The sequence below is a fragment of the Bos indicus x Bos taurus genome, chromosome 4 (genome assembly GCF_003369695.1).
Source record: "Bos indicus x Bos taurus breed Angus x Brahman F1 hybrid chromosome 4, Bos_hybrid_MaternalHap_v2.0, whole genome shotgun sequence".
In the NCBI taxonomy this organism is placed as follows: domain Eukaryota; kingdom Metazoa; phylum Chordata; class Mammalia; order Artiodactyla; family Bovidae; genus Bos; species Bos indicus x Bos taurus.
In genome coordinates, this window is record NC_040079.1 from 11798806 (window position 1) to 11826413 (window position 27608).

General features: G+C 39.0%; 1 protein-coding gene across 4 annotated transcripts in view; it reads left to right on the plus strand.

Annotated features, from left to right (window-relative positions):
* The window catches only part of TPK1 (thiamin pyrophosphokinase 1), a 387814-nt gene that overhangs the window by 78005 nt on the left and 282201 nt on the right, over window positions 1–27608 (plus strand). For all 4 annotated transcript variants that reach the window (XM_027538741.1, XM_027538740.1, XM_027538742.1 and 1 more), the window contains exon 3: window positions 4683–4754. In XM_027538741.1, the coding sequence (XP_027394542.1) occupies window positions 4683–4754 (72 nt within the window). The remainder of the gene's footprint in view (window positions 1–4682; window positions 4755–27608) is intronic.

Here is a 27608-nt window from a genome sequence, read left to right on the forward strand (position 1 = left end):
TTTCTCCCAATCACAAAACATAGAATCAGCCATTTCTTCTAAGAAGCAGGTGGTTCTTTGTTGTTTTCATTTTGTTTTGTTTTTAAATAATAAAAGTGAGGAGAGAGCTACGTAAGAATGAAAGTGAGTTGGCATGCCCCTCCCACCTTTCTTACCTTCTGAACTTGTTCTTCAGCTAGTCCTTAGCCATCAGAGGACCTCTTTGCTTTTTTAGCTCAAGGCTGATGATTTCATCTCATTTTTGATTGTCCTTTTCATGTCATGAACTTGGACTTGTGTATGTTGCTTATGCCCTTAGCCACTCGGTCATGTCTGACTCTTTGCAAGCCCATGGAATGTAGCCCCCCAGACTCCTCTGTCCATGGGATTTCCCAGGCAAGAATACTGGAGTGGGTTGCCATTTCCTTCTCCAGGGATCTTCCCAAGCCATGGATTGAACCTGCATCTCCCGTGTCTCCTGCATTGCAGGCGGATTCTTTACCCGCTGAGCCATGAACTTGGACATTTGTATTTAATTCAGAGTTTCCAGGCAACTTGGAGTACTTTGGCTTTGAGCCATCCAGGATCAGGGGTTTTCCATCGTCTATAATTGAAATCCCTTTGAGAAAGCAAATCAAGTATTTTGACTTATCCTGTATTTCTCTTTGAGAGAGAATGACTCATTCTCCTCAGAATGAGGGGAATGACTTAGTACATTTGATTTTAAAAGTTGTCGTTTTTACAGCATAAGGAAGACATTCTTCCTAGCCTTTTTCTTAAGTCTTTTTGTACCTCCTAGAGATAGCATCAGTGTGACAACTTGAGAAATATTGGGTTGGCCATTAAATGGTACAGAAAAACCTGAACGAACTTTCTGACCAACCCAGTACTTGATATAAGACTGTTAGTTTCTTTACTGCTATGGTCCTAACTATTTTTCTAAATTCCTACACATTTGGAATCAGGAGTTAAGGGCACGTGGTTCAGTGTCTGAGGCTGACGTGGACTTCTCTCTGCATTGAGATTCTCTCATAGCCTATTTAGAAATAGTGGGTGGTACTGGGTACTACATTGTCTGCAGCCTAGTAGGGACTAGTAACCATAAGGGTTTTGAGGGTAAAATAAATGCCAAACTGACTTCATTTAGTTTTAATTGCAGAGGAGTCTAGATTAGAAGAGTAAAGAATATCAGATCCTAGTACCTAAGGATCTTTATGCATAGAACCAGATTAACATAGCTGTTATGTATAGAAATAGTTGGAGGAGTTAATTTTTGGATAACATCATTAGCAAACTGTACTATACATTTTCAAATGTCTCCGTTCTTTTCGAAAATGCTTTTTCACAGATAACGCCTTAATGAAAGTATGGGTTTTAGAGGAGCAGTAAGGTGGATAATAATGCTTTTCCCCTTCATCAGATTGTTCTTTGAGCCACAAAAATACTGAGTTCACATATCAAAGAATCAGTGACAGAAAGCAATTTGCTCCTTCACTTACACATACATGCAGTATTGTTGAATGCCTCCTTTAGCAGTGCAGACCTTGCCAAAGATTAAAGGACCATTGGTTTATCCTAGCTATTAGCTCTTTGCCATTAACGTCGTATCAAGCACTTACAGGCTATCAGTCTCTTATCCCTGTTGAATAAGTGAACGAGTTGAAGTCTTCGTTCCTGTGTTTTGATGCTTGCCTGCTCTTTGTCTTTTCCAGTTTCTCTCTTGATCATCTTTACCTTAACCCAGTGAAGACCATGATCACCCCATTAGTTAAAATTCAGTTTCTCTCTACAGAATAACAACCCCAAGGATTATTGACTTAAAGTAGGAGTTTAGTTTTTTTTCTCGTATAAAAGTCTGGAGTCAGGCATTGAAGTGCTGGCACAGAGGTTTCATGGAGTCTTCAGGGACCCAGGCTCCAGCCTGTTGTCATTGTTCTTTGCATCCCAGGTGGCTGCTAGACTGTTGTTCATTCATCAGTCTTGCTCCAGATGGCAGAATGGAAGAAAAACAGAAGAAAAAGCCCTCACCGCCCCACTTTAAGGAGACTCCCTAAAAGTAACACATCAGGCTCCTCTATACATTTTCTTGGCCAGAACTTAGTGCTATGACTACGTTTTGCTGGAGAGAATCTAAGAGATAGTTTTTCATCTGGACAGTAATATTTCCAGTAAAACAAAAAAAGCCAGAAAGTCAAAGCAAAAACCAAAACTGAAACCACAAAAGCCCCTCAGGATTCTGTTGTTGAATAAGAGGAGGAGGAATGTTGTGCGGTAATCACTGGTTTTTGCCACTATCTTCACTCTGATGCAGCCCAAAGATGCCTCCTGGCTTCGCCTCACCTCTGGACAAGTGATTTTGCCAGTTCTCCAACCAGCCATCATCACCATCTTGTTTACACCGACTCCTGTTTCAACATCCCAGAATGGGTGGGAAAAGTCCTGAATTTGAGACAGATCTGATGTCCTGTGTCTGCTAGTCGACCCCAACTGAATTCCTATTTTTAAACCTGTGGATATTCAGCTCCTGTAGTCCATTTCTTGAAGCAGTTATTTTCGATGTCCATTCAACTTTCATATTTTGACTTTGTTCTTGTTTACTTTCTTATGAGGAAATCAGTCATCCTCTGCCTCTATCTCACTTTCCTGTATTGCTGTGATAGATCATCCTTTGCTTCAGTCTCAATACCTGTTTTTATCAATAGTATGTAAGCCTTTGGGCCGGGGGTGGGGGGGTAGGGGAGGGTGGGGGGTGGGGGTGGGGTGGGGTGGGGTATATTAATTCCCAAAGGAGACTGCTTTGTGCTCTATAAATACCTGTTGAATGAATGAATGAATCCTTTCCCTCTCTCTCTTACTTCCCTCTTCCTAATTAGAATACAGTATATTCTCTATTTATAATACTCTCTCTGGACTTTGCTGCCTTTTTTTCCCCCATTTTTCACAGTTCACTTTTTTATTTAAGAAGAGGCATCTCACAGTTTTCTCACTCCTTGTTCTCTTTACTGTCCTCTGAATTTTCAGACTTTGCTTTGACATTTTCGCCCCCTTGTTAGCCTTTTCTCATTGTCTAGTCTCTTTGATGCTGCATTATTGATGCCACATTCTTGGAAATACTCTTGGTTCTTTTACCTTTGTAGCTGTTTCTTCTGTATTTCCTTTGTTGACGTCCTTCTGCTCTATAACACTGAGCAAAATGTGACGATTTATGTTTGCGATTTGTTCTTTTCTCTCTCTGCCCTTTCTTTGCAGTATCTCAGCTGCGTGTCTGCACTTTGACCTTCGTCTGTCATTTATGTATGGCTGATCCTCCAGTATACATATATTGCTTTTACTACTCATTTCTGCATCACTCTTAAATACTTCCTGGATGCCAGGACTGAAATTTCTGTCATCATAAAGAGCATGTGTAAAATTTGGAATGTTAGGATACATGTCTCAGGTGCCCATCACTAGAATGTTGCCTCCTAAACTTTCCATGCTAACAGTCCTACCGGCAAAGGATAGCAGCTTCCTGTGCATTGTCTTTTCTGTCTGGAATGCCCTTTTCTTTGTTTTGGCCAGCTGTCTTTTTAAGCTCAAGTTCAGAGATCTGCATATCACCAAGCTTTCTAGGATGACACCAGACCTTACTGACTTTATAGGCTTTGAACTTCTGCCACATTCATTTATCTGTTGCCTGGCACTCCTCCTATCCTTGTGTGGTACTGTATGTGGAATAAATCGTCTTTATTATAAATGTCTTATCTTGCAGATACCCTGTAATCTTATTCCTCTTCATACTCCTAGTGCTCGATATATAATCGGCACTTAATAACATTTGCTGTGGATGATGGCATCCCCTTTTCATTTCCTTATCTTGTTCCATTTCTAGCACTGAGATTGCTTAAAAAAACAATTAATTTTTCTTATCACCAAACAAACATTTCTTTTCCATAAATGAAATGAAGTGCTCGGACTGAGCTGAATGACAGATTTTCAGCCAGCCTTATTGTGTTCTGCTATGCACTTTTTACAGTACATTATAAAAAGCTTGAAGTGATTGTTGGAGAAGTAACTTTTCTCCATCTTTCTTGGTCTTTTGAGTGTCATCTAAAAAGTGGGAATAAAAGAGTCATGAAAAGAGCTAGTAGGATCTTGTGGAAATAAAGTTTTCCATGGGTGAGTTCAAGTGGGGCTGAGGGAGAGGTTGAGAGGGAAAGAGAGACTGTGACTAAATGAGGATGAAAATGCATGTAAAAGGCCACACCCGTTAGACCCAAGCAGCTTGGCAGCATCCAGGAGATACCAGACCAGCCAGGTTGAAGGCTACTTGTAGCAAAGTGTTGTGTATTTCATAAGGATAGGAATTCACGTCAGGGGCATGTTTGCTGTGCGCCCCTACAAAAAGAAGCATTTGTTGTTGTTCAGTCACTAAGTTGTGTTCAACTCTTTACAGCTTCATGGGCTGCAGTTGTTTTTATGATGAACCATATTTTAATAATAAATTCCTCAGCAATATAGTGATGTGATGGACGCATGGAATAAAGTAGATCCAGTTTACCTACGGTGTCTTTTAAAATCCAGGTATAAGAAATCAGCTGTGATTAAAATTTAGCTCTGTATAGACTTAAAACTCAAACTAATAAGAGTACAATTCCAGACTCAAATTAGGGAACACAAGACTTAACTTCACTTGTTTACTTGATTTTGCTTTTTTCCCATAGGGAGTTTGAAATACTGCCTTGTGATTCTGAACCAGCCTTTGGACAAATGTTTTCGTCATCTTTGGCACAAAGGTAACCTTAATTAGCATTTATATTTCTTTGCTTTCTTACTTTCCTTTGGACTAATGTGACGGTTAAGTATCCTAGAAACCAGGTGGACTACTAAAAAGTGGAATTTATAATATGCTGATTTAAATATTGAGTTATCAGAAGATGTTATTACTGTTTCTCTGCTTATCTGTTCTGTTTATACACGTGGTTTCCAAGCAGTGGACCTCTAAGGACAGAATTATAATATAGCACCACTCTGCTGCTGCTGCTAAGTCGCTTCAGGCATGTCCAACTCTGTGTAACCCCATAGACGGCAGCCCACCAGGCTCCCACATCCCTGGGATTCTCCAGGCAAGAACACTGGAGTGGGTTGCCATTTCCTTCTCCAATGCATGAAAGTGAAAAGTGAAAGTGAAGTCGCTCTGTCGTGCCCGACTCTTAGTGACTCTACTGTATATTATAACTATTATGTGGATGTTTATCCTAAGTACTTACAAGTGTTTGTTCAAGTGTAAATGTTTTTGGCTCCAGTGACAGCAAAAAACCTCCACAAGCCTCACTCATTCCAGCATTCAGTAATTAGATTTCTTCAGGATGACTGGAAGATAAAAGAAGAAGACAGTTACCAGTATATTAGAATTTCTAGGGGTGCAGAAAAATATAGTTAAAAATGGAATATTTTTACCGAATTAAACTTCTATGAAGTTTCATGTAAGAAATAGGCTTTATTAACTCTTTTACATTATTCTTGATTTTTATAGAATTAACTCAAGAAAGTAGTATTAAATAGCATTTGCCATTTTGAACCTCTGTTCTTTAATGAAGTCTTGGTTTTTTTCCCCTAAGGGATACTTTTGCTATGTTTTCACTGTAAGTTTTAGATCAAATTAGATAAACAGAAATCTTGATTCATGATATATTGTAGCATATTGTTGATTTTCTTTTACCAGCCCAGACTAGTGTTCTCGTTGTTGAGGTTGTGTGTCTTTGAATTCAAACCTGTTAGGTTAATCAGTTCACATCTGGACAAAGGTAGTTGTGATACTAGAGGGAATAAATTATTATGTAGATAATTTTGTAGAAAGAATTTTTCATGTTCAGTATGCTCAGGATGAAAACTCCTGGTATTACAAATTTAGCCAACTTTAAATTAGCTAACTTAAAATTTCACATTGTAGTTTTACTAACATTGCCCTAAAAGTAAACAGTTACTCAACTATTAACTTATCTTTCATAGCACTTACTGCTTACTAACCTGTAATTAGGTAGTTATTTGGGTATCTTAAAGCCAAAAGGTCTTTTTTGACACTTTATCTTTGTTGTCTAGTGCTGTGCGTGGCATATAATTGCTTAGTAATTACAGTGATTGAAAGACAGAATCTAATATAGTTGATATTGCTCATAAAGACCAAAGCAGACTGACTAGGTACATCTTTTTTTACCTGAACTTATTGTATCATGTTTTATAATATTTTTAGGAGCACATGTAAAACTGTGTTTTACAGCAAATTGATAAAATATTCATTGATAGGAGCTGTTAGAAACATTGGATAATGAAAACCACATACTCAGCCTCATATTTTGGGGGTGGTTAATGGTCCTGTTTTGCTCATAGTGTGATATGATGTAGATTTTTGAGCTGACTGAAGTTCTTCATTTCATTAGGTTTTCTGCAGTGAGTTTCATTTGAAAATGTCTCAGGCCTGACGTTCACCAGATAATCAGTTCAGTTCAGTCGCTCAGTCGTGTCCAACTCTTTGTGACCCCATGAACTGCAACACACCAGGCCTCCCTGTCCATCACCAACTCCTGGAGCCTACCCAAACTCATGTCCATTGAGTGGGTGATGCCATCAAACCATCTCATCCTCTGTCATCCCCTTCTCCTCCTGCCCTCAATCTTTCCCAGCATCAGGGTCTTTTCCAATGAGTCAGCTCTTTGTATCAGGTGGCCAAAGTATTGGAGTTTCAGCTTCAACTTCAGTCCTTCCAATGAACACCCAGGACTGATCTCCTTTAGGATAGACTGGTTGGACCTCCTTGCAGTCCAGTGGACTCTCAAGAGTTTTCTCTAGCACCACAGTTCAAAAGCATCAATTCTTTGGTGCTCAGCTTTCTTCACAGTCCAACTCTCACATCCATACATGACTACTGGAAAAACGATAGCCTTGACTAGATGGACCTTTGTTGGCAAACCAATGTGTCTGCTTTTGAATATGCTACCTAAGTTGGTCATAACTTTCCTTCTAAGGAGTAAGCATCTTTTAATTTCATGGCTGCAATAACCATCTGCAGTGATTTTGGAGCCCCAAAATGTAAAGTCAGCCACTGTTTCCAGTGTTTTCCCATCTATTTGCCATGAAGTGATGGGACCAGATGCTATGATCTTAGTTTTCTGAATGTTGAGCTTTAAGCCAACTTTTTCACTCTCCTCTTTTACTTTCATTAAGAGGCTCTTTAGTTCTTCTTCACTTTCTGCCATAAGGGTGGTATCATCTGCATATCTGAGGATATTGATATTTCTCCCAGCAATCTTGATTCCAGCTTGTGCTTCTTCCAGCCCAGAGTTTCTCATGATGTACTCTGCATCTAAGTTAAATAAACAGGGTGACAATATACAGCCTTGACGTACTCCTTTTCCTATTTGGAACCAGTCTGTTGTTCATGTCCAGTTCTAACTGTTGCTTCCTGACCTGCATATAGGTTTCTCAAGAGGCAGGTCAGGTGGTCTGGTATTCCCATCTTTTGAAGAATTTCCCACAGTTTATTGTGATCCACACAGTCAAAGGCTTTGGCATAGTCAATAAAGCAGAAATAGATGTTTTTCTGGAACTCTCTTGCTTTTCCCATGATCCAGCGGATGTTGGCAATTTGATCTCTGGTTCCTCTGCCTTTTCTAAAACCAGCTTGAACATCTGGAATTTCATGGTTCACATATTGCTGAAGCCTGTCTTGGAGAATTTTAAGCATTACTTTACTAGCGTGTGAGATGAGTGCAATTGTGTGGTAGTTTGAGCATTCTTTGGCATTTCCTTTCTTAGGGATTGGAATGAAAACCGACCTTTTCCAGTCCTGTGGCCACTGCTGAGTTTTCCAAATTTGCTGACATATTGAGTGCAGCACTTTCACAGCATCATCTTTTAAGATTTGAAATAACTCAACTAGAATTTTATCACCTCCACTAGCTTTGTTCATAGTGATGCTTTCTAAGGCCCACTTGACTAATCATTTGATTTGCATTAAAAAATGAACATTTGGTCAGTACACATATATAAAGGGAAGTAAAGGTATCTAAAGTGTACTGTGTACTGAAATGGTTAGATAATTCTCATTTCCGAAATAACTTTTCTTTAGGTTATTGAAATGCTAAATTCTTTCATGTATGCCTTTAGGATAATTCATCATTTTGGAGCCATGAACCATTATAAAAAGCAACTCTCTTAACAAAAACTAAGAAATAGGTTTTTTGTGACTCTCATAACAGAGGCTGTGAGCTTGTGTTTGTGTTGCTGTTCTTCTAAGAAATGGCAATGAAATAGAGAAACTCTGAGCTTGAGCTGATTTTCACAAGAGTGTCCCATAGAAAAACAGCATCAGTGGTTTGGGGGAAGAAACAGAATTGTGTCTTAAGATTTCATTTCAGCAAGTAAGTCATGGCTGGAGGCTGCCCTGCTGTTTCTCTTAAGCTAATTTATGCCTGCAGCATTTTCTGTAACTTCTGTGGATGTGAAGATTTGGCAAGAGCAGAAATTAAGTGGTGAGAGCTGACCACAAAACCAAAACACACGAAAATTTGAAGGCTACTGCATAGCATAAGTCTCTTATATAAAAGTCTATATTTTACCTTTAATGTATATGTGAAAGGCTTCTGTTGAGTAGGTATTTCTTGAGATTCCTTTCAAAGGAAAGACTACTTTGAAGATGTTAGTTCACATGTTATAAAATCTAGTTTAAATGACTTAAAGAAGGGCTTCAAGGGAGATTAAAATTATAAAAGTTTTTGAGTGTTTTTTCCCTCTACTACATCATGAAGTTTTAAGGACTTTTTGGTCACACTTCTTAGAATATATCCCTACTTGTCTAACATCATGTACTCCAGATTTAATCTGGGGACATAAAATAAATATTTGATAGGTAGGTAGATAAATATAACGAGAATCTAGTTAGTATCTCACTAAGTGTTCTGTGGCAATCAGAGATTATTGGCCTTTGTGACTATCGCTCTTAGATTTCTTAACCTCCATCCCTTGCTCTCTCTCTCTCTCTCTTTTTTTTCCCCGTGAGTCAGGCTTTCTCTTCCAGTAAATGTCTTTTTCACCCTGAAATATATGGTAAGTGAAAGAAACAGAGATGTCTGTGTTTGAATGGCTCTGGTTATTTCTTGTTGTGGGTCAGTGTTTTTCATCTCAGGGTCACCAAGCTTACTGGGTCCTCACAGATAGTAGGAGAGGTCTCTTGAGTTACATGAAATTGAAATACAAAAAAAAGAAATAAGAAACCCACAGACATTCATTTACGTGGAATACGGTTGCATAGATTGATCATGTATCAGGTTTCTAGGAGTTTGACGTCCTGAATACATCCTCATTTTTAACGTGAGTTCCTGGCCTCAACCTGCCTCTTGCGTTTGATCCGCAGAACAGTGGTGACCATATTAATCAGATTATGAATCGATGATCAGGTTATGTCAATGCCATTATGTTTAATCTTTGGCCTTAGAGCTTTTTCCTCTAATAAGGAATTACTTTCCTTTACTGGGTGTCTGTTTCTCTTATTCCTCTGGAAACCAACGTTAAGATCACATGAGGATATGGGCAACATACTCTGTTCATTTTGGATGAGGCTTAAGTCATAAGATATTTTGACAGATCCAGTGGGTTTTTCAGGTTAAAGGGAGGCAAATGTGACATTTCATGAACTGAAAAACAAGCAAGGTCTTTGGTTTTGTAGTATCATTTTTTCCCCTTCTGTTCTGTTTGTAATGGACCTATTGAGGCCCTTCTGTGCCAGGCATGGGGCTCGAAGCTGGGGGTGGGACTCGGGGCTCTGGGTTTTGGTTGGAATGGAGAGCTGGTGGGCAGGAAAGGTGCAGGTGGGACTCTGGGCTCTGGGCTTTGGTTGGAATGGAGAGCTGGTGGGCGGGAAAGGTGCGGGTGGGACTCTGGGCTCTCAGTTGTGGTTGGAACTTCCCTGGCGGGGCGGGAAGATGGGGTTGTGGAGGCGTAAGGTTGCAGCCTGTTCTTGATGACAGCATCTTCATCAAGAGCCACAAGGCCTCAGAAGGAGGGTGCTGTATCCCTGCTTCTCAACAGCTGTGAACCTGTTGTAGCATTTGATTAATTGCATCTGCTTGGCTCATGTCTGTATGCTTGTCTTTCTTTAAAGAAAAACACTTTAGCTGAATAAATACTTTTTAACAGAATCATGACTTGCTCCACTAATTCTACTGATTTTGTGCTAGTGATCAGTGTCAGGCTGAAGTTTGAAGTGCCTGATCCGCTATAAAGCGCCTTGTTGTCTTGGCCCTTTCTTTTGTAAATTGTGCACCCCAGGACTCTTTTCTCCTGATGACTTGAAATGAAGCTCAGCCAAAGTCAACAGATTTACAGCATGCGAAGTTTTCTTTTTCCTCTCTTTTTCTACCACTATCTCTCTATTCCGTGGGACTTTTCTTCTTTCACTTCTGGTGTCCATTTTGTTCATTTTCATTAAGAGAAATTGGATACTTGTAATTTTTATATGTAGATATTGGCTGGTAGCTTTAAAATACTTGGTATATTAAAGAAATAGCTATTTCATTCCTATTGTATTTATTTGTATACATTATGTCTATTAGAAGGATTTCAAAGAAAACGTTTTTGATAATCATCTTGAAAGTTCAGAATCACCTTAGGGTTATTCCTAAAGCTGACTCTGAAAGGGCTAGTCATAGTCCATCTTTTTGGGTTTCTTTTTTTGAGTGTGTTTCTAATATAATTTTTCCTCTGTCCTCATCTTCTGCTGTGACCCCATCCTATGTATTTAATGACTGATATAATTGAACTGCCTTTTTTTGTTGTTGTTGCTTGAAATAGATTTTTATTATACTTATTCATCTTTCAACCTTTGACTCATCTTTAAAGGTCTAACTCAAATGCCACCTCCTGTGTATAAAAGCTTCCTTACTTAGTGTGCCCAGGTAGAGATTTTCTCCTTAGTATTTGTCTTTTGCTTCTTACTTAGAAGTATCACCTGATCCCTCCTTGAGGCTCAGCTTCTTAAAGAAGGATACAGAATGCTTAGCAGAGGTATTTTCCTCCTGGTTCTGGTGAGACTAGCCTGGGAGCAGCCATTGTAGGTCATCCTAGCAATTGCTGAAGGTCAGGGTCTGTCTTTGGTACTTTCTAGATGCTGGAAATCCTTTTGCCCTGCTGTGAACCAGTTAGGGGGCAGCAGGTGCATGCACGCACACACACTCTTCCCTGCGGCCAAGATTCCTCGCGTTTCTCAGCCTAGGTTGGGTCCCTTTTCTATTTCTGCTGAACTGGAGCTCTGTTGACCAATTTCTTTTTTCCTCTGCTCTAAGACTCCCAAATGCTTACTTTGTATTTCCTGGTGTAACCAATCAGAACTGCTGTTTTCATTAATCTCACCTCTTTTCCTCATAGCTCATGTGCAAAGAATATATTCCTTTTTTCCTCTTTCATTTTATGTCTTTGACAGTTGAAGTGGTAACAAATGTGTCATTGGAATATATCCTCTTTGTCCATTAAGGTATTATGGTAAGGTATATCTTTTATTATAGAGAAGAGTATAAAATTATGCAATTAAGCAACACCCTTATCTTCTGACTTTAATTTCTAAAGAGATTTACTGTATATTTTTATTGCAGTGCTTGTAATGCTCCTTTCTTAATTTCTTTGTGAGAATGGTAGATTAACCTTATTTTTGAGAAAATACATGCCTCAGTTTTACCCTAGATTTTCATCTTTAATTATAGAATTATATATGTGCTTTTTAATTTAATTTAATTTAATTATAGAATTATATATGTGCTTTTTAAAGATTTAAAACATCACTTTTTATAATGAGACAGTGACAGTCCCCATTAGCTATTTAATATTTCCTTCAGTATTTGTTTTATACTTGCATTTTTTCTTTTTCATTATTGCCCATGAAATGATTTTTATGTGTATTTTAACCATCAGTTAAGGTTGTAGATGGAATGCTGTGACTAAATAGGAAAATGCCCCTAAAATAGAGGTTGCCAGGCCATGTGACTCTGTACCCTCTATGGCAGCTAGTGCAGAGGTTTTGACTGCCCGTTTTACTGTGTTTTTTTACGCCATGTAGATCTGTGTCGTAACTGGTATGTCGTAACTAGAAAATGGCTTCAAGTTAGTATGGCTACTTATATTTTAGTAAATATAAATACATATATATATTTTATATAAACATACATTTTTTAAACTCATTCATTTATTTACTTACATTTGCTCCATGTTAGTTTACAGGGACACACACACACTTACACACAGACTTTTCTGCTGATGTTAAGTCCAATGAACTAAGCCTGATGTGGGATTAGTTACAAGACTCTAAGCGTGTTGTTAACAGCCATCCTTGCTAGGGAAGCTCAGCAGGACCTTTGTGGTACTGTGTCCTCACTGAAACGGTGTAAAAGTAAAACACAAACAAAAAACTCCAAAGGATTCTAGAATTCTATCTCTGCACTAGGCAGACAGTGAATGCTGCAGAAACCTAGTTAAAAATAAAGCATCACCTTTGGGTCAGCTATCCCAAAGTGAATTCAGCGTTTTGCATTTCTTAAAGTTGATGGTGTCCAACTCTTTAGAAGGTATCCTGTCATTTTCCCCGTCAGAGTGCTCAGGTCTTAGGTGCCCTTCCCTGAAATGCAGACGTCATGTTCACAGCACTTCCCAGAAATTTGTTACAGAGACTTAAAGTTTTCTCCATTCACTTGTAACACAGAGCTTATTCAGTTAGTTTGAAGGTCTTCTAAAAGAGTAGTCTTCAGAGAAGCAGTCGGAGAAACATGGTGTGAATCACTTCCTTTTCCCCACATTGTGAATTGTTACCTTACCCGTAAGAATCTGGAAACACATATTTTTACCCTATCCTGCTTTAAAGTTTGATCTCTAAATACTGTGATGTGTTAGATAAATATTAATGTTCCTATGTGTGTCAATTTTTTGTCCCGCTTTGCTTAGTGGCTTCTCCCTTGTAATAGTTTCTTCGAAGGCAAGCTGTGTCTGAAAGTTTATTTTCAGAGAGGGTGCATGCATGCTCAGTTATGTCTGACTCTTTGAAAACCCATGGACTGTAGCCCACCAGGGTCTTGTGTCCATGGGATTTTCTAGGCAAGAATTACTGAAGGGGGTAGCCATTCCCTTCTCCAGGGCATCTTCCTGACCCAGGGATCAAACCTGCATCTCTTGCATCTCCTGCATTGGCAGGCGGATTCCTTACCACTGCACCTGGGAAGATCATGCTATTTAATTGAGTATAAGTCAGTTAAGGCAGGAAGAGAAGAGGATGACAGAGGATGGGATGGTTGGATGGCATCACTGACTCAATGGACATGAGTTTGAGTAAACTCTGGGAGTTGGTGATGGAAAGGGAGGCCTGGAATGCTGCAGTCCATGGGCTCCCAAAGAGTCGGACACGACTGAGCAACTGAACTGAAAGTCAGTTAAAGAACATTACCACTGGCTAATATTTGTGTACAATTACAGAGTAAAACTAAGATGAACTTTTTTGGAGTCCTGGTCTTTGGGGGAAGCTGAGCCTCTCTGAGTATTTGCTTTCCCAGTAATAGCTGCTCAGAGTCTCGGAAAGAAGCTGCCATTGGGAAACAGAAAAGCTAGTAAGAGAGGATGACCTCTCTCCTGCTTCACTCAGAAGTTTGGTTGCAAGGAAATCTGATCTGTATCCTTCTGTATCTGAATTTACTGGCAGTGTTCGGAACAAACTGAATGGGGCATCATAGGGGAAATCGTAGGGCAAAACACTTGTCTAAGCTAGTAGGGGAGTAGCTTATTTGTTGTTTTTCAGTTGCTAAGTCATGTCCGACCCTTTGGGACCCCATGGACTACAGCATTCCAGGCTTCCCTGTCCTTCATTTTCTCCCAGAGTTTGCTCAAATTCATCTCCATTGAGTTGGTGATGATGTCTACCATCTCATTCTCTGCCGTCCTCTTCTCCTTTTGCCTTCAACCTTTCCCAGCACTAGGGTCTTCTCTAATGAGTTGCTTCTTTGCATCAGGTGGCCAAAGTATTGGACTTTCAGTATCAGTCCTTTGAGTGAATATTCAGGGTTGATTTCCTTTAGGATTGACTGGTTTCATCTCCTTGCTGTCCAAGGCATCTCAGGGGTCTTCTCCAGCACCTCAGTTCAAAAGCATCAGTTCTTCAGCACTCAGTGGAAGAAATAGTCTATAATTTTGAATGTATTCAATAGAACTGAACAGTGTGCAGTGTTAGATACCTATAATAGCAGGATCTCTGTGGAAGTGAAATAGTGATACCCTTTAATAAGACATCCTTGCCATCTCAATCATTATCATAAATTTGGTTTTTAAGGGATTTGCTGGTTATGACTACCTGGATAGGTAGAATATCGTGTGCGTTTTTGTCATTTAATTGCATCCAAGCAAAGATCCAGCTGATACCTTAGCTGGGAAAATGCTAGGCTTTAGGGTATCTGAATTTTTATTCAGATGATCCAGGAAGCATCTGTTCTACTGATGAGCAGATTAGTCATTAGACTTAAGAATCCTATAACGGTGAGGCTTAGCACAGTTTATTGAACTACCAAATTGACACTATTTGTGTCATTTTCTGTTCTTAGTGGTTCACAGAACTTATGCTTTGAGCACATTTAAGTGAACATTGAGCCAAAGATCTGATGAGCAATTTGCATACTTGGTTCTGGTCCATTAAGCAAAACAGTTATGTACAAGCTGTAGTCCCGGTAAATAAGGCTGGCAGGAAAGATCTGTCCCACTCATACAGAAACATTTGAGGACTACAAAAAAGTCATTTAAATAGATGCCATTTCAATATATTAGTGATACAGAACAAAATGTGTGTAGTCTGATTTGACGCTGGAAATATAATTTATGACTCTCATCCCAAGGTGATGGCCCATCACTGTTGAATTAGATCTTTCATTATTTTGAGTGTTACAAATGTCAGATATTAAGGACCTCAGTGTTATTTTCTTAGGATCCACTCTCGGATCATCGTGTTGCGTGATGTTTTGTTTCAGTAACTCCATTATCATAGGCCACTGAAGAAACTGATCCCAAAACCTGAAGTACTTCATAGTTGTGAAGCATTTGCAATTCTCCTGCTACACGTCCTGATTTCATGGTACTTTGTATGAGCTGTTGTGTATGTGCACGCATGCTCATTTGCTCAATTCGTGTCGGACTCTTTGCGACCCCATGGACTATAGCCCAACAAGTTCCTCTGCCCATGGAGTTTTCCAGTCAAGAGTGCTGGAGTAGGTTACTATTTCCTCCAGGTTATCTTCCCCACTGAGATACCGAACTTGTATCTCTTGTGTTTCCTGCATTGGCAGGTGGATTCTGTACCCTGCACCACCTGGGAAGCCCATGAGCTGTGGTCCTTGTTATTTAAAACAGAGAAGTAGTTTCAAAATACCAAGTTTTCACAGTATAGCATTTTCTAATATGTTTACTGAGAGTAAAAAAATCCAGTATTTCCTTTTTTAATTCATACCTTTTCCCATTGTTGGTGTCAAAAAATAATAAAGGCTGATGATGATTATTTCCTCCTCAGTAAGTCATAAATGTGCTTCCCTGATAGCTCGGTAAAGAATCTGCCTGCGATACAGGAGACCCTGGTTTGATTGCTGAGTTGGGAAGATCTGCTGGAGAAGGGATAGGCTACCCACTCCAGTATTGTTGGGCTTCCTTTGTAGCTCAGCTGGTAAAGAATCTGCTGATAATGTGGGAAACCTGGGTTCGATTCCTGGGTTGGGAAGATCCCCTGGATGAAGGGAAAGGCTACTCACTCCATTATTCTGGCCTGGAGAATTCCGTGGACTGTATAGTCCATTGGGTCACAAAGAGTCCAACATGACTGTGCGATTTTCACTTTCAAATCATAAATGTATGACTGTAAGAATTAGCATTATAAAATATTTTATTTAAAATCCTTACATCCTTTAGTTGGAATTTATCTATCCTATACATATGTTGCTGTTGTTCAGTTGCTAAGTCACGTCCGACTCTTTGCGACCCCATGGACTGCAGCGTGCCAGGCTTCCCTGTCCCTCACTATCTCCTGGAGTTAGCCCAAGTTCATGTTCATTGAATCAGTGATGCTATCCAACCATCTCATCCTCTGTCACCCTTTTCCTAAATATATATATATGTTGTAAATGTGTGAAGCATATTCCAAAGTAATAGAAGTTAATGGAAAATAATAGACGTTTCCAGAATATTTTTGAAATTCTACTCCTGCCCTTAAGATAAAATTGGTGTGTAAGTTTGTTACAAAGATCAAAGTGTCAAAAAAATGGCCCCTCCCCTCCTGTGTTACATCATTACCTTTAATAACAGGAGGGTATTTCGACTTGTTCAGTGGCATGATATGTCTTTGGGATGTTTCTAGGAGTCTAAGAGGGAGATGGTACAGGATAGATTCAATGCAATGTGTATTTTCAATTGTCAGCAACTTTTGATTATGTTAAAAAAAAAAAACACAGATTGGTAATACTATGTTTAAAACATACTTATCATTACCAGCCTGTATCATTCATTTGACAAATAGTAATTCGATGTGTAATTTATCATTGGTTACAAATCCGAGCCCGTCCTTCTGGTTTATGATTATTTTATACATCTTATTTACAGTGATCAGCCCTTTTCCTAGGGCTTCACGGGCACTTTAATCATGATTCACAGCATTGTGCATCCTTTGTGTTCAACAGCATATAGAACACTACAGGAATAAGGGGAGAGGCATTATCTTTTTACTGGCCAGAAGTAAGCAGGGTTTGTTATCTGAGAGGAAGAAAAGATAAATATAAGCTGAAATTTGCAGGAGTATGGTTGTGAATGTCCATAGAAAGCAAATTTAGGGATTTTAAGGTATAAATATGCTAGCCTAAGCTTATAGTTTATGTTAAATAGTTTAACATAATAGACTTAATTGTGTATGGCTTATCCATGTCCATATGCTGAAATTCACGGGATTCTCTGTTGCTTTATGTAGGCAGGACTGTTAGTTTGGTTTTCTTTTATCATTTTTTAAAAATCTCAATTAGTACTGAATGAAAGACATCTTTGAGAAAATATACTTTAATTTGTAGCATTCAGTAGGCCTTTAAGGACTATCTTGAAAAACTCTGGTTAAATAAAATGCCGTCTCTTGTTGGAATGAGATAGGGTTATTGTCATAATGGAACACTGTTTCTGGTTTTTATGGAACATTTTTAGCAGAGGCATCAATTATAACTTCCATTCCACTTGTGCCTTTTTATAACTGGTCTTACATAACAAAGCAAAAAATAATGTTTATGTTACAAATTAGTCTAACACTATTATTTTTTCTAATGATAATGGAATTATAAGCATGCTTTAATAGCCTCTTAATATTTTCTTGAAGAGGTGAACTGTTGATCTTCTCAAAGTAAAAACACAAATCGAGATATATTTGCTTTCTGGGTTTTAAAGAAGTGATGTTCTTTTTCGCCACATGAGAAAAATAAATAGAAAGCATATATAATTTTTTTTCTTTGTAAACAGAAAGCAATCTTTCCACACTTAACAACATTAAAAGCTGTGTGCACATTACTCTACATATGTTTAGTTAAATCTGGAATCAGTTCAGTTGCTCAGCCATGTCTGACTCTGCGACCCCATGGACTGCAGCACATTAGGCTTCCCTGTCCATCACCAACTCCCAGATCCTACTCAAACTCATGTCCATCGAGTTGGTGATGCCATCCAACCATTTTATCCTCTGTCGTCCCCTTGTCCTCCCGCCTTCAATGTTTCCCAGCATCACGGTCTTATCCAATGAGTCAGTTCTTTGCATCAGGTGGCTGAAGTATTGGCATTTCAGCTTTAGCGTCAGTCCTTCCAATGAATACTAATATATAATAATAGCATTAGTCCTTCCAATGATTTCCTTTAGGATGGACTGACTGGATCTTCTTGGAGGCCAAGGGACTCTCAAGAGTCTTCTCCAACACCACAGTTCAAAAGCATCAATTCTTCAGCATTCAGCTTTCTTTATAGTTCAACTCTCAAATCCATACATGACTACTGGAAAAACCATAGCTTTGACTAGATGGACTTTTGTTGGCAAAGTAATGTTTCTGCTTTTTAATATGCTGTCTAGGTTGGTCATAGCTTTTCTTTCAAGGAGCAAGTGTCTTAATTTCATGGCTGCAGTCACCATCTGCAGTGATTTTGGAGCCCCCAAAATAAAGTCTGACACTGTTTCCCTTGTTTCCCCGTTTGCCGTGAAGTGATGGGACCAGATGCCATGATCTTTGTTTTCTGAATGTTGAGTTTTAAGCCAACTTTTTCACTCTCCTCTTTTACTTTCATCAAGAGACTCATTAGTTCTTTGCTTTCTGCCATAAGGGTGGTGTCATCTGCATATATGAGGTTATTGATAATTCTCCTGTCAATCTTGACTCCCGCTTGTGCTTCATCCAGTTCAGCATTTCTCTTGATGTACTCTGCATATAAGTTAAATAAGCAGGGTGACAATATATAGTACTCCTTTCCCGATTTGGAACCAGTCTGTTGTTCTATGTCCAGTTCTAGCTGTTGCTTCTTGACCTTTATACAGATTTTCGAGGAGGCAAGTCAGGTGGTCTGGTATTCCCATCTCTTTCAGAATTTTCCACAGTTTGTGGTGATCCACATAGTCAAAGGCTTTGGCATAGTCAGTCAAGCAGAAGTAGATGTTTTTCTGAGCTCTCTTGCTTTTTCGGTGATCCAGTGGATGTTGTGGAGAAGGTGATGGCAACCCACTCCAGTACTCTTGCCTGGAAAATCCCATGGACGGAGGAGCCTGATAGGCCGTAGTCCATGAGGTCACGAAGAGTCAGACACGACTGAGCGACTTCCCTTTCACTTTTCACTTTCACTCATTGGAGAAGGAAATGGCAACCCACTCCACTGTTCTTGCCTGGAGAATCCCAGGGACGGGAGAGCCTGGTGGGCTGCTGTCTATGGGGTCGCACAGAGTCGGACACGACTGAAGCGACTTAGCAGCAGCAGCAGCAGCAGTGGATGTTGACAATTTGGTCCCTGGTTCCTCTGCCTTTTCTAAATCCAGCTTGAACATCTGGAAGTTCACGGTTGACGTACTTTTGAAGCCTGGCTTGGAGAATTTTGAGCATTACTTTGCTAGTGTGTGAGATGAGTGCAGTTGTGCAGTCGGTTGAATGTTCTTTGACATTGCCTTTCTTTGCGATTGAAGTGAAAGCTGACCTTTTCCAGTCCTGTGTGGCCACTGCTGAGTTTTCCAAATTTGCTGGCATATTGAGTGCAGCACTTTCACAGCATCATCTTTTAGGATTTGAATTAGCTCAACTGGAATTCCATCACTTCCACTAGCTTTGTTTGTAGTGATGCTTCCTCAGGCCCGCTTGGCTTCACATTCCAGGATGTCTGGCTTTAGGTGAGTGATCACACCATCATGGTTATCTGGGTCATGAAGATCTGTTTTGTACAGTTCTTCTGTGTATTCTTGCCACCTCTTCTTAATATCTTCTGCTTTTCTTAGGTCCATACCATTTCTGTCCTTTATTGAGCCCATCTTTGCATGAAATGTTCCCTTTATACCTCTGATTTTCTTGAAGAAATCTCTAATATTTCCCATTCTGTTGTTTTTCTCTATTTCTTTGCATTGATCCCTGAGGTATAGAAATGGTTTGGAGGTTCTGCCTGTAGGAAATTATTTTTATATTGTGTCGGTGACATTTCTTACCTTCCTGTAAGCATGTACCCATGAACTGATATAACCAAGTAGCTTAGATGGTAAAGAATCTGCCCACAGTGTGGGAGACCCGAGTTCGATCCTTGGGTTGGAAGATCCCCTGGAGTAGGAACTGGCAATGCGTTCCAGTATTCTTGCCTGGAGAATTCTGTGGACAAGGAGTCTGGCAGGCTGCAGTTCATGGGGTCACAAAGAGTTGGACACCACTGAGCAATTAACACTTTCACTTTCATATAGACTCCTGAGACCTTTCACATCTCTATTGTTCATTCAGTTTAACCAAAAATTGAGAATGAGATGTGAGTGTGGATGTTTTATTCTTTATTAGGCACAATTGACATTCAGGTTTCAGGAAGGAAAACTGAGCTATGCAGTCTCTTATTCAAACAGTTGTAGGTATAGTGAGTTTCGATTCATTCACTGTATATTTCCTCAAACTGAAAATTTTTTCTGCTAGCCTGACTTTTAGAAGTTACAAACCATAAATGTCAGATTTCCAATCAGTATGAAAATAACTTGGTAAAGAGTTACCCATTTTCCTTTATTCTCTCTCTGCACTGTGAGACTAATGAGACTTTTTATTTTGAATGTTGACCTTGGTACTTGGAGATCTTTTGACACTGAAACAGATTTCAATTATATTTACTATTTGGTGCTCATTGTGTCAGGAACATTCACTTATTATTTTATATGTGGATTTTTAATCCTTGTTGGGCACTTGTTGGAACAAACTGGAAGTGGATATTTCGATTGCATTTCAACTTTAGAGTCAGTGTAGAGTTTACTTCTGCCTACCAGTGAGCATTTTGTTTCCCTTTTTAACATTTTTATATTGTCATGCTGTTGGTGGTGGTGTCTTCCTGTTTTTCTTTTTTTTTTTAAGTTTTGAACACTTAACATAATACTATCACCTGCCTTTTATATTCAGTTTGGAATCAAAATTAAAACACAGTTTATTTATTGTGATACATGGATAGTGTCACTTTCGTGAAACTAAATAGCATCTTGCTGCTGCTGCTGCTGCTAAGTCACTTCAGTTGTGTCTGACTCTGTGCGACCCCATAGATGGCAGCCCACCAGGCTTCCTGTTCCTGGGATTCTCCAGGCGAGAACACTATTTCTAGTAAAATTTGTTAGTAGTGAATTGAACTTTTTTTTTTTTTCTTTCAGTTTTATGGATGATACCAGCATAGTTCTGAAACTTATTTTAAGGCAAACAGTAAATATGTCAACAAAATAAACGAGGAGAAATTAGAGATAAATAGAAGGTTATTCACAGCCATGGAATGGAAAAATTGTAAATTAGAGTGAACTTAGAAATATATATAGAAGAACATTTATGGTGAACTTTCTGTTATTACCTGTACTCTTTTTTGTTTCTTACAGTTATCAAAAGAGCCTTAAGATGACATCTAATTGATGTTTGGTTCATAAAACTAAGAGGTTATTATACTTGATTGATTAATTGGTTGCTGTCATTATCTTTATTTCATTTGACATTTTCAAATACAGCTTCAGTATCTTAAATAAAAGTGAGAAGAAACATTTTCCCCAAACAAGCTAATGGATGTTTACCACTTACTTTCATCTTCTTATAACATCAGTAAACGGGCATGTTTTTGTTTCTCATTAACTTATGAAATTCTGACCAGCTTCTTCAAATCTGCATGATCCTCATCTTTTTTTTTTTTTAATTTTACTCCCCTTCTTATTTGGAATGATTAAGATCTTATTTTGGTACCTTAGATGACATAATAAATGATGATGGTACTTTTAATTTTTTAAACTATTAGAAACTTTCTTAAACTAATAACTGTTATGTTAATACTACTGAAGGAAATTAAAGAATTGGAAAACACATTTTTACTCGAGTATTTAGAAAGTAAGTTCACTAGTATTGTGAAGGGAAAAATACAAATGTTTCTCAATATGCATATGCCAGCAACAACCAAAGCAAAAAAATCCTACATCTGCAGAGTCAGAGAACATTTTCCAATGTCAAAACTTCATTTCTCTATATTTTATTAGGGAAATGGGATGTTTCCTGAACAGACTTTATAAGGCTGAATGAGCCACTGTACCTTTGAGCTTTTGGAGATAAGCATTGTATAATATAGAAGTAAATAAAGTGAGAAGACCTTTCATGAGATTTAAATTCATTAGCACAGCAGGAACAGCAATCATAAGAAACAATCACATTTTTTAAAAAAACTAACTTTAAATTGAAGTATAGTTATTTATACTGTTGCGTTAGTTTCATATGTAGAGCAAAGTGATTCAGTTATACATTTATATCTATTTTCAGGTTCTTTTCCATGTAGGTTATTGCAAAATACTAAGTATCGTTCCTTATGCTATACAGTAGGTCCTTTTTGGTTTTCTAGTTTGTAGTAGTGTGTATATGTTAACAAAGAATCAGGTTTTAAGTGGACACTAATGTCAGAAGTGGCTCAGCTTCCCTTGTAGCTCAGTTGGTAAAGAATCTGTCTGCAATGCAGGAGACCGGGGTTTGATCCCTAGGTTGGGAAGATCCCCTGGAGAAGGAAATGACAACGCACTCCAGTATTTTTTTTCTGGAAAATCCCATGGACAGAGAATCCTGTCCATGGGGTTGTAGGAGTTGGACACCGCTTAGCAACTAAAACACACAACGTCAGAAATGGAGACTGTGTTTCTCCCTTCAGTTTTTCTTGGCTTCCAACTCCTTTGTTACCTTCAGTAAGTGTATAAGTAGGACTTGAAAAACAATATGTTACCTCCTCCCTGTCTGCTCCCCAGCTTTGCTTTATAACTTCTTGGAGAACCGCGGTAGGTACTTTTAATCAAGCAGCATGGATGTTTTTCATGGGGAATTACATTTAATAGAATTGTTTTAGTTTTCACCATTCAATATTGGATTAATATTTGTTTTCTAATTGCTAACTGATGCCAGCTCTGTTATTCCTGGCCAGAAATATGCTCTCCACCAGATAGCTCTATATATGTCTCTCAAGTACTTAGCACATTAGAAACCACCTCATCTTTCTCTTAAATTCAGAACTTTTGAGGACTTAACATCCTTTATTATTCACTAAGCTTCACTCTTTGAAGCCTTAACCCTATACTCTTTTTTCAACTTTAAAAATATCACTATTGTTTTTTTCTTTACAGTGTTTCCATATACTGATTAATTCTTTTTCCTGCCAATTAATGTCATTTCAGTTCAGTTCAGTCGCTCAGTCATGTCCGACTCTTTGCAACCCCATGGACCCCAGCATGCCAGGCTTCCCAGTCCATCACCAACTCCCAGAGCTTGCTCAAACTCATGTCCATTGAGTCGGTGATGCCATCCAACCATCTCTTCATCTGTTGATCGCTTCTTCTCCTGCCTTCAATCTTTTCCAGCATGAGGGTCTTTTCTGAGTCAGTTCTTCACATCAGGTGGCCAAGGTATTGGAGCTTCAGCTTCAGCAGTTAATCTCTTTGAGGTACTAATCCTGTCCTTGTCACTTGGAGTTGTTCTCAGAATTATTTGCCTCCCTCTGGTCATTTTCTCTCCATATCCTATGTATCCTGTTTATTATTTTAAAAAATTTTATTGAAGTACAATTACTGTATATTATATAGGTTACAAGTGCACAGTAGTGACCCATAGCCTTTTAAAGGTTATACTACATTTATAGTTATTGTAAAATATATCCCCCTTGTGGACAATGTATCCTTGTAGCTTATTAATAGTTTGTGCCTCTTAATTCCCCACTCCTCTACTGCCCCTCCCTTTAGATTCATTTAGGCAGGTCATTTCGGTAGGTCCCTAAGCTTTGAAGGTGTCACCACCACCTGCACAATCAAGTTTTGATTGCTTAGGCTCCTGGGCTTTTACAGTTAACACTTTTTACCATCCTTGCTCATATATGTCATCTTCTCAAGTAAACTCCTAACCGTTGAGGTCTTCGGCTTCTGCCTCTCCTTTCGGGGCTTAGCGCCACACCTTGCATCACCTTGAATAGCATTTCTGTTACTCAACCCTCTGCCTACCTGCTCGCCTTTCTTCCTGTCAGCCTGCCAGTCTGTGCCAATTTGTTTACTGTTATTTCGTGCCCTGCATTTCCCACTTGAGGAAATTAGTCTGTCAGCTAGCTATTTCACCCGACTTCCTCATTTTTTGGTAGACACCAGTTTCTGTTTTTTTCGACTTCCAAGATATCCACAACCAGTTTTTTTTTTTCAGAGAACATTATTATGTTGTCTTCTGAGTCTTTGCTAACATGAGAGCTCTGTATATTGTATGCCAAGGAAAATCACCTTGTAGAGTATACAGTATTTCAAATTTAAAATGTGGAAAACACATGAAGTCTTCATTTTGTATACTTTGTATTTTTGATTATCTTCCTTGCCTGAAAGTGGTAAGTTAATGTTATTTCTGTTAGTAAAGTTGTCACAGAACTCTTGCTTTTTACATTTAAACTTACTCCAAATGCTGTTTGGACAGTTGAGACATGCTTCTTCCAGGTGGTAGTGGTCTGTCATGTCTGTGTAGAGTGTCCAGTATCTTCCCTAATCTACTAAAACTTCCCCAGTATAACCCATGTTTTTCATATGTTAATACCCAGCATCTTAATAAAAATTACCCTTAGCATTAAAGAGTGAATTCAAAGCTGATGCTTTCAGGAGATACTTAACAAAAATAGTGAAACATTTTGTTTTAAAGGACCCTTCCAGGAAAGTGAGACAATAACCCACAGAATGGGAAGAAATATTTGCCAATCACAAGTTTGAGAAGAGACATGTGTATAGGATATATCAGGAACTCTTACAACTCAATAAGCAGATACATGACCCAATTGAAAAATGTGCAAAGGATCCAAATAGACACTTTTCTGATGAAGATAGACACATGGCTAGCATGTACGTGGAAAGATGCACCGTATCATTAGCCAGCAGGGAAATGCAGATAAAAAAACAACGAGGTACCTCCTTGTACTCAACAAGATTGCTGGGATCAGAGAATAAAGGGTGAGTGAGGGTGTGAAATACTCAGTGCTCCCGTATGCTTTTGGTGGAAACGTAAGATGGCGCAGGGACTTTAGAAGACAGTCGGTCACTCCGTTAAGGGCTTACCTATGGACTTGCCATTTGACCCTGCAGGGTTCCACTCGGAGTTATATTCCCAAGAGAAATGAAAACATATGTCCACATAAAACTTGGGCATGAATGGTCACAGCACGTTTACATATAATAACCACAAGCTGGAAATGGTCCATAAGTCCATTAGGGGATGAATGGATAAACAAAGTTTGGTATGGCCATACAATAGAAAATTATTTGGGCCATAAAAAGGAATAAAATACTGAAACATTCTACAGCATGGATGAACCTTTAAAAGATTTGTCTAAATGAGAGAATTTAGACATGAGATGCCGTACACATACAGTTCCATTCATATCAGATATCTAGAACAGGTAAATCTACAGAGACAGAGAATATATTAGTGGATAAGGAGTTAGGAGAGGGTTATTAAAAGGTATGGGGTTTCTTTTTAGAGTGATGGAAACATTCTAAAAATTAGAATTTTAGATGGATAAATATTCTCTAATGCTGATGGATAGTTATTCTCTGGTGATGGATGATAGAATAGTCTGAATATTCTAAGACCATTGAATTCTTTAATATTTAATTTTATGGTATGGAAATTATATATAAGTTGTTACAAAAATAATAGATATTAAGGTACATTTAGTGTCTTCTAATCTGCTGGATCATGGAAAAAGCAAGAGAGTTCCAGAAAAACATCTATTTCTGCTTTATTGACTATGCCAAAGCCTTTGACTGTGTGGATCACAATCAACTGTGGAAAATTCTGAAAGAGATGGGAATACCAGACCACCTGACCTGCCTCCTGAGAAACCTATATGCAGGTCAGGAAGCAACAGCTAGAACTGGACATAGAACAACAGACTGGTTCCAAATAAGAAAAGGAGTACGTCAAGGCTGTATACTGTCACCCTGCTTATTTAACTTATATGCAGACTACATCATGAGAAACGCTGGACTGGAAGAAGCACAAGCTGGAATCAAGATTGCGGGGAGAAATATCAATAACTTCACATATGCAGATGACACCACTCTTATGGCAGAAAGTGAAGAGGAACTGAAAAGCCTCTTGATGAAAGTGAAAGTGGAGAGTGAAAAGTTGGCTTAAAGCTCAACATTCAGAAAACGAAGATCATGGCATCTGGTCCCATCACTTCATGGCAAATAGATGGGTAAACAGTGGAACCAGTGTCAGACTTTATTTTTCTGGGCTCCAAAATCACTGCAGATGGTGACTGCAGCCATGAAATTAAAAGACGTTTACTCCTTGGAAGGAAAGTTATGAACAACCTAGATTGCATATTGAAAAGCAGAGACATAACTTTGCCAACAAAGGTCCGTCTAGTCAAGGCTATGGTTTTTCCAGTGGTCATGTATGGATGTGAGAGTTGGACTGTGAAGAAGGCTGAGCGCCGAAGAATTGATGCTTTTGAACTGTGGTGTTGGAGAAGACTCTTGAGAGTCCCTTAGACTGCAAGGAGATCCAACCAGTCCATTTTGAAGGAGATCAGCCCTGGGATTTCTTTGGAAGGAATGATGCTCAAGCTGAAACTCCAGTACTTTGGCCACCTCATGTGAAGAGTTGACTCATTGGAAAAGACTCTGATGCTGGGAGGGATTGGGGGCAGGAGGAGAAGGGGACGACAGAGGATGAGATGGCTGTATGGCATCACTGACTTGATGGACGTGAGTCTGAGTGAACTCCGGGAGTTGGTGATGGACAGGGAGGGCTGGCGTGCTGCGATTCATGGGGTCGCAAAGAATGAGACACGACTGAGCGACTGAACTGAACTGAATCTTTTATTATCCTAATAACTTCTAATATTTGTCTTGATTAGCGTGTTCACTTTTAATGTGAACTTTAATTTATACCAAAATTTGTCTGACACTCTGTGTTTTGCATGTATTCATGCTGTGGTTTGGGCTGATGGTCCTCAAATCAAGTCTGTGTCAGAATGACTTGGAAGACCCCAACTATGACATTTTTGATTCAGTAGATCTGGACAGGGCTGAAGAATTTGCCCTTCTGACAATTTTGAACAAGAATGCCTCTGATCTGGTTTGAGAACTAGTTCTTTAGGTCTTAAAACAGTTTTATTTATTTATTTATTTTTAGCACATTTATTAGCTTCTGAGTGAATGGCCTTAGTAGATGTTAGTTTTATCTGAACTGTGGTGTTGGAGAAGACTCTTGAGAATCCCTTGCACTGCAAAAAGATCCAACCAGACAATCCTAAAGGAAATCAGTCCTGAATATTCATTGGAAGGACTGATGCTGAAGCTGAAACTCCAGTACTTTGGCTACCTGATGCAAAGAGCTGACTCATTTGAAAAGACTCTGATGCTGGGAAAGATTGAAGGCAGGAGGAGAAGGGGATGACAGAGGATGACATGATTGGATGGCATCACCGACTCGATGGACATGAGTTTGAGCAAGCCCTGGCTGTTGATGATGGACAGGGAGGCCTGGCGTGCTGCAGTTATGGGGTTGCAGGGAGTCGGACACGACTGAGGGACTCAGCTGAACTGAATCTCTCTCATTCTGCTGTTCTCACACCACATCTCTCTTATCAGCAGGAACATAGCTTTATAGTATTATATTTGCTTTCCCTTTGTGACCACGTCTCGCCTCTTGTCTGTATAATGGCCTTGATGTTTGAGTGTAAGACCGTTTTTACTATCCAACTTTTTAATCTTGATTTTCTTTAACATTTGTAGCTACAATTTTCTTTGCATATCTACCTCAACCAGTTCAGAAACTTTGTTAATGCTACACAAAACGAAATATTTTGAACAGAAAAAAGCAAAGCTG